Source organism: Acomys russatus, chromosome 6, assembly GCF_903995435.1.
Source record: "Acomys russatus chromosome 6, mAcoRus1.1, whole genome shotgun sequence".
NCBI lineage: Eukaryota > Metazoa > Chordata > Mammalia > Rodentia > Muridae > Acomys > Acomys russatus.
In genome coordinates this window covers 57131955-57145204 of record NC_067142.1, presented here as the reverse complement: position 1 = coordinate 57145204, position 13250 = coordinate 57131955, and the positions used below count along the sequence as shown (strand labels likewise).

The following is a 13250-nucleotide window of genomic DNA, read 5'->3' as shown; positions in this document are numbered from 1 at the left end:
TTACTCTTTTTTATTATTTTATTTTTGTACATATACATTTATATTATTACACATATATACAATAGATTACCTATGGCAAGAAGAACACAATCAGGAATGATATAAATGTTGCATTCTTAGTGTTTTGGGTATTTGTATTTGACAGCCTTGAAGAAGACATCTTCCCTATCTTGGTGCATCTAAAATTCTGAATGTAAATCAATCTCCATCACATATTGTCATTATCAACTTAGAACACCTATCTAGACCTAAAAACATCTTAATTCCTAAATAATTAAGCTTCATTGTAAAACTAAGCTACCTGGTCTTCAACTCCCTCAGAGACTTGAGGAGGAGTAAACTTCTCAAGTGCAGGTTAGTAGCTTTCCAAATGAAAAGATGACAGAGACAGTTTGCTACCTGAATAGTCACCCAAAACTCTCTGTAACGTTGGAGCATCATTTTCAGCCTTCTGGCCCAATATATCTGACAGACATATTTGTGAGGCGGGAACTACTGAGGACTTGCTTACCCTGTCTTGGCAGAATTTGAGGCCCCATTCTTTAATACCACTTAAGGAGAAAACAAATAATCATAAGAACAACAATGTCAAATTGTACAAGATGCAAAAATATACTTAATATCCATTAGAACAACTTAAACATCATTAGTGACTACAATCCAATGGAATACTAATGTAGAATAGTGTTGTACTCTCTTTATTTTCTGTTTCTGTGGTTAAACACATTCTGACCAAAAGCAATGTAGGGGAGGAGAGAATTTATTTGGCGTATGTTTCTAGGTTATAGTCTATTACTGAGGGAAGTCAGGGCAGGAACTCAAGCAAGAAATTAAAGGAGACTCCGTGGAAAAATCCTGCTTGCTGGCTTACTTACAGATAGGCACCTGCTTAGCTAGCTAGCCTCCTCATATAACCCAAGGTCATCTCCATGGGTTCATGAGTTCAGTGAAGACAACCCCTCAAGACATGCCTACAGGGCAATCCGATGTGCGCAACCCCCCAGTCAACGGCTTGTCTCAGAGGATTCTAGGCTGTGTAAGTTTACAAATAAAACTAACTAGGAAATATGTTTTTTTTTATATTAAACATTATTTAAAATTAGTGTGTAAGAGGAAATGAAAGATTAAGAAAGGGGGAAGGGAAAGAAAAATAGAGGGTAAGCAAAGTTAAGTAAAAGAAAATTAGATGACAGAGGATGGAGAAGGATGTTTTAGAGTGGAAGAGAAAAGAATAAGAAGTTAGAAAAGACAAAAATGAAAAGAAAAAAAATGAAGATTTTTTAAAATAGAAAGTTTAGAAACAAAATTCGATAAATGTAAGAAGGAGAGTAAAAATAAAATGAGGTTTATTGTTTTGTCTTGGAAAAACAACTACTGAAAATGTAGTGGAGAGAAAAATAAACATGGTGGGTAGAGGAATGAAAAGTGAAAAGATGGCCCAATAATGAAAAATAAGAAAATAAAATGTTTTTAAAACTATAAAGCAACAAAACTACTGTTAAAAATAAAATAAAAAGAAAAAGGGAAGATATCAGGGGGTTAGGTAGCGGGGAACAAGAAAGGGAAGATAAGGGTGTGAAATGGCTTCCTGTGGGCTGATGGTTATGTGTACTTGGGGCAAGGAGGAGCATCTGTTGAATTTGTGGACTTTCTGTTTCCTTTGTTTATGTGGGTGTTGAACTTTTTGGAGGATTTTTCCTGTTTCCTGTCTTCCTTCTAGGCGGCTATGTTCATCTTGGCTTTTCTTGCCGTCTGTTTTTCCTAGACTTTGTGATTTTTTTGACACTGTGTTCTATGTGGAATAGAGTGCTTTTTCTCCTCTGATTCTTCCTTTTCATTTGGTCACATGGAGGTAGCTTCTGTCCTGACACCTGGTGCAGAAGTTGGGAGATCACTTCTTGCGTCTTATGCAGTTTGTTGCAGAGACAAATTGTTCACATGAAGAGGACTCCTTCTCACAGCAGACACTGTGTTACAATAGAAGGCTGCTGTGAAGTTGGCCAGGCTTACAGTGTGCGCTACAGTTTCTTTTACACACACTGAATCTTTCCATTTTTATACATTTCTCTTTAATGGTACTGTGTATGGTCTGTTAATTTAAACTTCTTAAGGTTTATTTGTATTTTATGTTAGTAAATGATAAAAACAGGCTATTACCCACTTATACTTTATATATTCATGACAGTTCTGTTTTAGCTGTCACTGATTAAAATTGTGATAAAACACAATATAGGGAGAAAGCTTGTTTTCACAGATCTAGAGACTTGAGTACACAACTTCTTTAAGACACACAAAACCATTGTTAGTCTTAGGACAGACAGGGACAACAGTGGTTTACTAATGAGTATAGTTTCTGGTACATAGTAGAGACTGGAATGTGTTAAGTGAATGAATGAAAGTGAACACCAGAAGGTGTAGTCACCCAGAGAGCCAAGTCTGTAATGTGGGAAAGAATTTGCTTTGATTAAGGTACTGTAATGAGAGAGTGCATTGGGCCTAGTAAGGCATGGCATATAGGCTGGGTTTTAAATTGAATCTGATTTTTATGTATGCTTTTATGTCCTGTTTCTTCCACTGGAAATATTTCCCCTGAGATAGACAGAGGTAGGGTTTATTTTGGAGGGGGCTGACCATAACCTGCTGGTGTGAGAAGTGAAGCAGGGGAGGGGAAGCAGGGATGACATCTAGTGTTTTGTTTGTTAGTAGAAAGAGGTTTAGTGACTAAAGTGAGAAATGTGGATGATGAGAAACAGGTATGGGAGGTTCCTTAGAAATTATGTTTGGTCACATTTGACTTAAGATACTGATAAAACTTTTCTTTGGAAATGACAAGGGATTCGGATTCCAAGTTAAGAAATTAGAGGAACATTTATGTTGGGATAGACATTTGGGAGACTGAGCATAGAGACACACATGAACTTTTCATTCAGCACAGTGGGATGGTGCTTACAGTGAGTGTGCAAGGGGAAGAACTTCCGACGTTTAGAGTCAAGTAGAAAACTTCAGCAGCGTAGAGAAGGATTGACCATGGGAAGATGCTTGGATTGTATGATGCTTTGGCAAGAAAGGATTCAAAGTACAGCTTAAAAGAGAAAAAGACATGCCTTGCCAACTCTTGCTCGAGTTTCATAAACAGCATATGAAGTGATTAAAAAACCTACAAGATTAATGCTTTAAACAAAGAAAAGTGATTTACTCACAAAACAGCAATAAATTACACATAGCTAAGGATTATAATCTTTTTTTTTTGTTTGGGTGTTGTAGAAATTTTGATTTTTTTTGAAAAAGATGAAAACTAATTTTTAAATGTGCAATTTGAACTTGGATCTTTCTTTCTTTCTTTCTTTCGCCAAGATTAATGGTTTTATTGCCACCTAATGGCAAAGTGGAACATTGCAGTCATGTTTATATGTGTAATAAAAAGAGTGATGTATTTGTTTTTTTTAAAAAAATATATTTTATTAATTTATTCATATTACATCTCAATTGTTATCCCATCCCTTGTATCCTCCCATTCCTCCCTCCCTCCCACTTTCCTCCTACTCCCCTCCCCTATGTCTGTGACTGAGGGGGACCTCCTCCCCCTGTATATGCTCATAGGGTATCAAGTCTCTTCTTGGTAGCCTCCTATCCTTCCTCTGAGTGCCACCAGGCCTCCCCAAAAGGGGATGTGGTCAAGTATGGGGCACCAGAGTTCGTGTGAAAGTCAGTCCCCACTCTCCACTCAACTGTGGAGAATGCCCTGTCCATTGGCTAGATCTGGGCAGGGGTTCGAAGTTTGCTGCACATATTGTTCTTGGCTGGTGCCATAGTTTGAGCAGGACCCCTGGGCCCAGATCTGCCCATCATAATGATCTTCTTGTAGGTTTCTAGGACCCTCTGGATCCTTCTATTTCCTCATTCTCCCATGCTTTTCTCACCTACAGTCTCAATAAGATGCCCTGCCCTCTGTCCCACTTTCCTGGTAAGTGAAGACTTTCATGGGACATATCCCTTGGGCTAGTGTCCAGATTTAAGTGAGTATATACCATTTGAGTCTTTCTGCTTCTGGGTTAACTCACTCATTATGATCATTTCTAGTTCAATCCATTTGTCCACAAATTTTGGGAATTCCTTGTTTTTAATAGCTGAGTAGTAGTCCATAGTGTATATGTACCACAGTTTCTTTATCCACTCTTCTATTGAGGGGCACTTAGGCTGTTTCCATGTTCTGGCTATTATGAATAAGGCTGCTATGAACATGGTTGAGCAAATGTTCTTGTTGTGTGGTGGAGCATCTTCTGGGTATATTCCAAGGAGTGGAATAGCTGGGTCTTGAGGAAGCTCTATTCCCAGTTTTCTGATATAGCGCCAGATAGATTTCCAAAGTGGCTGTACTAGTTTGCATTCCCACCAGCAATGAAGAAGGCGTGTTCCTTTCTCCCCACATCCTTGCCAGCATGTGGTGTCACTTGAATTTTTGATCTTAGCCATTCTGATGGGTGTAAGATGGAATCTCAGAGTTGTTTTGATTTGCATTTCTTTTATGACTAAGGAGGTTGAGCATTTCTTTAAGTGTTTCTCAGCCATTCGATTTTCCTCTGTTGAGAATTCTGTTTAGTTCTGAGCCCCGTTTCTCAATTGGGTTATTTGGTTTGGTGGTGTTTAATTTCTTGAGTTCTTCATATATTTTGGATATTAGATATTAATATCTCTGGAGATGAAATGCATGTCCTAGAGTATTAAATTTTATCTTTATTTGTCAACTTCAGTAACTGCCCAAATACTTCAAAGTATGGTACTTGATATTTTGGAGATAAGTGTTTTGAAACCTTTTAGATTTAATAAAGTAATTGAATGTCTATATTTAATGAGACAGGGTTTTACTATGGTTTTCATTTTTGCTGTGTTGAACTTCTGGGCTTAAAGATTTTCCTATCTCAGACCAGGCTAACTGAGACTACAGGTTATCCCCCACCCCCAGCTCGTGTGTGTGTGTGTGTGTGTGTGTGTGTGTGTGTGTGTGCATTTTCAGATTCTTCCTAGTCACATGGTTATTCTTTACCCTCTGTTTGTTGAAACAAACAAACAAAACCTCCAGTATTTCTTAACAAAATAGAGAGTTAAGTAGAGGTAGGTTTGTTTGGCTGAGGTACGGCTGGGTTGTATTTTTCAGGTAACAGTGTTCTTTTAGTCTGAATGGAGAGAGTGCATTTCCACCATACAGCCTGGTCCAAGAAGACAGCCTTCCTAATTTGGAGATAATCTGCTTGCCAGGATTCTTTTTCATATGAACCATTTAAAAAGCTTTCTTAATTCATTTTTAAACATTTGTTTTAAATCAAGTTTTACTTTTTCTTTCTTTCTTTCTTTTTTTCACTCTTTTTAGTTGTGCCAGGTGGATGTGGAGAGAGAAGTTTGCAGAACTGAAATGGAGGTCAGAGCTTCATTACAGAAGGTTAGCGGGTCATCTGATTCTGTGGCCACACTGAACAGTGAAGAATTTGTTTTGGTTCCTCAGCACGCAGATGACACTTCTACAAAGGATGATGGGAAGCCACAGCTGAAGGTACTGTTTCTTCTTTTTCTAATATGCCACTGCTTTTCATTAGTTTTTTCCCCTTTTCAAATCTTTGGAGCTTATCAGAGGATGAAAACTAAAAGGTTTCTTAAAGTATTGATCGATTCTTTCAGATGACTGTAACAATAATAAAATAAATTAATGTTTTAGCCATTCAGAGGTTAATAATTTGGTTTGATTTTTACCTTTTAAAAATTCTCTTTTGGTTATTTACCTTCTAATAAATTCTTGGAGGAAGAAATAGGGAAATAGAGAAAAAGTAATATATAAACTAAACTTACTGATTAATTTTTACATAAATTTACTTGATTGTTTTTATTTTTTCTTCTGTGTTTTAATTGAAAGTTTTTCCTGTTATGTATGTTTTGCTTGAAGTCATGTGGTGAGAGTTTGGTATATGGTTTAGCAGTTTACTAATTAGTTCAAAGTGTATACCTTACATTTTTGGCAGTTGAATTATTATTTGAGTATTTTCCTTCTCTCCCCTAAATTTTGGGTTTCCTTTTCTAAGTCAAAGAATAGAAAGCAAGCAAGCCCTGTTATATGTGCATGGAGAGTGGTAACTTTTCCATGTAAACAGGAATGAAAATATAATAAAGTGCTGCTTTATCCATGACTGTTCTTACTAGTAAGTATGGCATCAAAATGTATCAGTGAGTCAGAAATACATTGTAAAAGAGATTAATAAATACTTTTGTCTAGTACATAGTTCTATTCAAATGACAGTACCTCATTTTTTGACACAGCTGTATTAGCAATATTGTGCTTAAGATACCGTTTGTTTATTTAAGCTTCTGCCTCATTTACTTTTCAGAAAAAAATGTAACTAAGAAAATTAGCATTGATCTGTTTGTGTGTGTGTGTGTGTGTGTGTGTAGCATGTGTGGGATACAGTACATTGTGTGGCTATCCATGGACAGTTTTCTGGAGTTGGTTCTCTCCTTTTATCATGAGGGATCTGGAGATTGAACTCAGGTAGTTGGGTTTGGCAGTGAGAGCTTTTACCCACTGAACCATCTCACAGGTCTTATATCAAATGGAGTTTGAAAGTACCTGCAATGTTTTATGAAGAAGCCTCCATTCATTTAGTTATTTTATCATTCAGGATTTTATTATGTTATGGGTATGTGAAATAAGGTATCACTGGGCAAAATCTCAGTATTTAACGACTTACATTTGAGTGTTTAGATTTTGAATTTTCAAAATGAAATTTTTAAATAAATTAAGCCCCTTAATGAAGAAAATTGAAAAAGAATTGTCTTGCTCTGCTTTTAGATAGCTTCCAATGGTGATGAACAGTTGGAAAAAGCCATGGAAGAGATTTTGAGAGATTCAGAGAAAGGACAAAGCAGTCTACTTGTTGATTGCCAAGGATCCAGTGAGGTTTCAGACTATTCCTTCGGAGATGTTCCAGCCAGCCAAACAAATAAGCCACCTCTTCAGTTAATTTTGGATCCTTCTAATACAGGTGTGGTATTGGATACTTAAAGATAATAAGGGAAATGGAATAAAATAACCAAAAAAATGAGATGAAAATGAGAAAAAATTTAGTTTAACATTCTTTAATTTTGACAAAAAGATTTGTGTGTATGCGTGTGCACATGTGCACGTGCACCAGTGTTCATTGTGTGTACATGCTGCACATACCATATGCCTATAAATGTCATAGCTATTGGAAACCCTTGGAACTGGATAGTGTTTGCACACTGAGGGGTAAAGGTCTTTATGTGTGTGCTGGGACCTGAACCACATTCCTCATGATTGCACAGCAAGTGCTCTTAACTTTTAACCTTTCTTTCTTTCTTTCTTTTTTTTTTTTGGAGACAGTGTCACCCAGACTGGCTTTAAAGAACAATTAGGATACTGAGGCAGGAGGATGACACATTTTATGCTAGCCTGGTGACACTGTCGTTCCCCCTCCCCACCTCATTAGTTTAGTTTAGATCAGGGCTATCATGTTTTCACTTCTTGTTGGGACTTTCTATTTTTGCTTTTATGGTTTTTCCTCTATATGTGCCTGTAAAATATTCAGGTGTCAACATTTTTTTCTGAGAATAAGAACTCTATGTTTGTGCCCTCATATTACCTTTGCTATTTTGCACATAATGTGTCCTCAGTACTTGTTGAACATGTTAAAAGTTCTTGGGAATCAAAGAATAATATTGATCTTTTACACTATATACCTTTCTGCACAGTTTAATAATCCTTCTTTTATTTTATAATTGAGAAAAGTTCCAACTAAAATAGCATATGTTTCATTAGTATAGCTCATAAACATACAGCGACATAGGAGTCTGATTTATACTTTGATGCATTTTAGTATGTTATTAGGGGTTTTGAAAGAACGTACCTGAAGCCAGGTGCAGTGTAGCACACCTGTATTTCCAACACTCAGGGAGGCAGAGGCAGGCAGAGCTCTGTGATTTCAAGGTCAGCCTGGTCTTCAAAGCAACACAGAGAAACCCTGTCTTGAAAAACAAAAACAAAAACAAACAAAAAGGAACATACTTGATAGAATGAGTGTCAATTATAGTAATTATATTTAAATTATCTTTATATTTACTTATTTATATTTATTAAATAAATGCAATTATATTCAATATTATTTATAGTAAAGGGAAATTTATTAGATTACCTTATAAGATATAATCCAAACAGTGTAACAATGGCTGTCTCATGCTGCAAAGGCTGAGATTCTATAGTTGTTCAGTCTATGAGGCTAGATGTCTCAGCAGTCCCAATCTGGAGCTGGCTGCCTAGACAATTCCTGGAGAGCTATTGGTCTTCAGTCTACAATGGAATTCTGAAGAAGTTGGTTTTAATACTGGTGAAGAGTTGCTACAGCAACAGGATAGATGGACTTGCCAGCAGGAGAGGACGAGCAGGCAAAAAGCAGTTTCTTTCTTCTTTGATCTCTTATTTGTGCAGCCACCAGAAGATGCCATCAAGGTTATTGATGGGTCTTTTGCTTTAAATAATCTGATTAAGAAAACTGCTCATGAGTGTCAACGCCTTGGGTGTAAATTGATTTTAGATACAGTCAAGTTGTCAATTGAGTATAGCAACCAAGTGAAAGAGAAACAGAGCTCAAATGAATTACTGCTTCAGATGTCTTAAACCATTGTGAAGTAGTCTGATCTTGGTTCAAATTTTCTCCATGTCATTGTTCTCTGTAACCAGCTTGCCTTATGGTTGTACAGTGGCTACCAGCAGTAATTGATAGGTAAGGGTGGGTCATAATGTGCTTAAAGCTAGACACAGAAGTTCAGCTATTTTACTCTAATTTAACCAATTGACCAGGAGGATGACATGAATTGACTGATCAGTGTAGGTCTGTTCTATATTCAGACTCCTCAATAAATCATTCTAATGAGGAGAGGTTATCTGGACTGGATTAATACTTTACTATTTAAATTTTCAATATTGGTTTAATATACGTTTAGATATTGAGCAAAGTATTAAATAGCAGAGTATGATGAATATGTGTAGACAAATGGAATCATAATGTTTAATGTAGCAAGGATGATTTAACATTAAAATGTATGAAAGTGGTTTACCATGTAAGTGGTACAAAAGAAAAACTCCTATTAGTGGGTACATATTAAAAAATGAAAATGTCATATATATGAATATAAATCTATAAAATTTTGATAGGTATAATTTCTCTGGTTAAATACATTTCCTTCTTTCAGGAGAGAAAGTGGGAAATAGGAGAGGGAGAAAGAGGGAGGGAGAGAGAGAGAGTTTGTAGGCTTTGACCTTCTCAAATCTACTTTATTTGGGATTCTTTAATGCCCTTCCAAACCACCTAACCTACATAGGAGAGAAAGGAGGTTTATGGGAACAGGAAAAGTAGACGTTTTTTATACTTAGTTCCTAGGAGTGATTCCCCTGGCATAGGTGGCAGGATTTCAGCAGACCAGCAATTCCACCAAAGTTGCTGCTGGGACCTGGAACAGCAGCTGGAGCCCAGAGCAGCAGTCAAAGCTGGGCGCCTCCAAGACTTCGTGGGAGTGGTTCTCTCTAGGAGCGTCTTGAAGTGGAGTGATGAACAGCCAAACAATACCAAGACGAAAAGGCCCCACTTCCTTTTTTGGAGGATATATATCCTCTTAGAGTCTGTACTAAGATGTGTTTCAGCTGGCAAAAACCAAGCCCCCTCACAAGGTGGTTCGGCTTCTAGTGGATAAACATCACCTGATCTCTCACAAGTCTGTTCTCCATCCCATACTTGGGATCAAAACAAAAACATGTTTATATCCACTACAGAGGTGGGGCTGGTGGGGGGAGAACGTGAGAGAATGTGAGAGCACTTGTCAATCTCCAAACAGAAGGAAAATGTATTTAACCAGAGAAATAATAACTATCAAATCAAGATCAAGTAGGAAGTGTATCTATTGCTGTGGCATTGTTAAATTCTAATAGTCTAGCCAATGCAAGATGGCTGGAAAAGAAATGTATATCTAGACAGAAAGTAAGTGACAGAATTTGCTTCAGTTCTGTGGAGGAATATGGAGATTCAGTAGATGGTATTGGACAGTTGTTTCTCATAATGGAATAAAATAATTAGACCCCTGACTCTTCATACAATAAAGTTCCTTTTAGAGATTCAAATATTTGCGAGTGAAAATAAGAATTTGAGTGATAGAGAATTTGTATAGCATGAATGAAATAGTGAATTCTATTCTTTGAAAGGAAAAGGAAAGAGAAGAAAAAAAAAAAAAAAAAAGAAAAGAAAGAACCAAGCATTTAATAAGAAAATACTAAGCTGTGTACAGTGGGGCATGCCTGTAATCCTGTCCTTCAGGGAGGCAGAGGCAGGTGGATCTCTGTGAGTTCAAGGCCAGCCTGTTCTACAAATCAAGTCCAGGACATCCAAGGCTACACAGAGACATCCTGTCTCAAAAAACAACAAAGTAAAACAACACTAAACCACACAGCAAGAAAAGGAAAAATAAAAAAGAAGATGAAGAAAATATTAGAGAATCTCTTTTCTTTTCTTTTTTTGGCATATCAGCTAGGAAAAGTCAAACAGGAGGGGAAAAGAATAATATTGTAATGTAACTAGGAATGAAATCATAGGAAATGTGGTTCAGTGAAAGAGAACTTAATGGTATTACTTGAACATTTATATAGTATTGAACGTGTACCTACCTAGAGATAATTTTCTTTTAACCACTTCAGGCAAACACGGGAATCACTGTAACCATGCTGAGCACCTTTCTATCCTCTTTTGTTTTGCTGACACACACACACTCATTGAAAAACACAAGAGACAGTGTCACATATTCTGCTTTCAGCAGTTATATACATTTAAAAGACTTTATAAGAAAAAATTAAGTTTATCTCGCTCTTGCTTTTTTTTTTTTTTTTGGAGACAGGGTTTCTTTGTATAGCCCTTGCAGTCTTGGAATTTTCTCTGTAGACCAGACTGGCCTAGAGATCCACCTGCTTCTGCCTCCCTAGTGCTGGGATTGAAGGCGTGTGGCATCATTGCATCATCATTTCTGTTTTTGTTCACTTTTTATACTCTAGATTGCCTTATACTATTTTTTTCAGGTTATAATGCTTGTTATAGCCTTTCAGAGCTGGTTTTGAGTTTTTCTTATAAGCAGATGGCTTTGTTTTACCTTCATTGCTGATTGATAGTTTTGGTTGGTTGTTATTGGAGCTTGTGAAAGATGTCTACTGTCTTCTCATTTCTATTGTTTCTTTTTTTAATTTTTGAAATTTATTTTTAACTTTATTTACTTTTCTGGGTGTATATGTTTGTGAGTGTATCTGCACAAGTGTGTGCAGATGCTGCCCAGAGCCAGCAGAGGGCATTAGATTCTTGAGAACTGAAGTTACAGGTGGTTATGGGTCACCCATCATGCTTGCTAGGGTCTTTTGGAAGAGTAGCAAACACCCTTAATTTCTGAACCATCTCTTCAGCCCCTCTATAGTTTCAGATCAGGACATTTCTGTAGTCCAACCCCTTGCCTCCATTTTCTCTTACAGTACTTGGGGATTGAATGCAGAGCTTTGCTTTCCTTTTGTTATTTTGATAGTGTGGCTCACCCCCTGTTGCTCAGGCTGACTTCCACTTGCTCTGTTGCCTAGGCAGGCTGTGACCTTGTAGTCCTCTTGCCTTTTCCTTCCAGAATAGCTCGGGTGATAAGCTCACACCGTTAGGTCAGTGGTTTGATTCCTATTGAGCTTCTTTTTTTTTTTTTTTTTCCCCAGTGTTCATCAGTATGCTTTATTGGAATATAAGGATGTTCATTTGCTAATACATTGTCTGCTTTTCACAGTTCCAACATGGTTACAAAGACAAAGACTATTAACAACATTGTTAATGTCTGGCCCATTATAGGGAATTCACAGACCTTTGCTTTTAAAAAGAAGTGTCCTAGCTAGGTATGGTGGTGCATGCCTTTAATCCTAGCACTTGGGAGGCAGAGGCAGGCAGATATGAGTTTGAGGCCAGCCTGGTCTACAAAGAAACCCTGTCTTGAAAAACCAAACAACCAAACAAACAAAAAACCCAAAAGCAAATGTCCTAAGCTTTGAGTGTTTTACACTATCCTGAGATGGCTATCATCCCAGTTGATATCTGAAAAGAACATACTTTTGAATTAGCAAGTTGCCAGCCACATCTAGTGCCTCTGATAATTACAGTTGCAGATGTAGCTCAACGGCCATGGTGTGGCTGGACTTTACAAGTATTCTCTGGAATTCTATCACAGCTCTGTAATTCTCTAAAGCATTTTAGCTTTCTCTCCCCATCTGAACTGAAGTACCTCCTACAGGGACCACATACATTACTCAAAGCACGGTGTTGCCAGAAACTTGAAGTCCTGATGGAGGCAGTTTTCTCATTCAGATCCAAAACTGCACTTGCACACTTTTGTGGGTCATTACTTCCTTTAGGGGGACGAAGACCATACTACTTTGAAGTCATCCAGGGCAGGCATTTCCTGAAATTGGCAACTGGGCACTGAATGTGTCTGAAGCTCCACAGTACACAGCAGTCTTGGCAGAGGCCTTGGAGAAAAGGGCAGCCTGAGTTTCTATTTTTTAGAGTCATTGAGAGTCTTGAATATGGAGATTTATATATTTAGCCATGTTTAGGAAGTTCTTAGCCATGTTTTCCCCCTTGGCAGTTATAACCCTCTTGCTTCCACACATTAAATTCTCTTGTATTCCTGGAACTTACTTAACTAAGTGTTCAGTATTTGCATATTGTCCTGAGCCCGAGCAGAGTCTTTCTTGGGAGTGCTCAGTTCCCTCTCTACTCATTTTCCTTAAGCTGAAGGAATTTACTGTAAAATTTTTTTCTTCTGTAGAAAAAAAAAATTCTCTGTTCAATAACTTTCCACAGACTATTTCATTTTACATCTTAAGTTACTCAGATTTAGAATTTTTTTTCAGTTATTTCTTTTATTTTACTACTTATTTTGTAAGAAATTAAAATCCTTATATTTGTAAAATTTAAAGGTTTTGTTTAAGGTTTTAGATCCATTTATCTACTATTGTTTTGTACTTATAATCTTTTGTTACACAGATTTGTAGAAGATTTATATTCTTATAAAAAAACAAACAAGTTAAAACCTCCTCGAACCAGGTATAGTGGCACACACCTGTAATCCCAGTACTCAGGAGGCAGAGGCAGGTGAATCTCTGTGAGTTCCAGGCCAGCCTGGTATAT

At 37.1% G+C, this 13250-nt stretch overlaps 1 protein-coding gene across 3 annotated transcripts in view; it reads left to right on the top strand.

Moving 5' to 3' along the window:
* Rabgap1l (RAB GTPase activating protein 1 like) overlaps positions 1-13250 on the top strand; it is a 583034-nt gene that overhangs the window by 51421 nt on the left and 518363 nt on the right. For all 3 annotated transcript variants that reach the window (XM_051147664.1, XM_051147665.1, XM_051147666.1), the window contains exons 2-3: positions 5369-5548; positions 6836-7028. In XM_051147664.1, the coding sequence (XP_051003621.1) occupies positions 5411-5548; positions 6836-7028 (331 nt within the window). In that variant the 5' untranslated portion in view covers positions 5369-5410. The remainder of the gene's footprint in view (positions 1-5368; positions 5549-6835; positions 7029-13250) is intronic.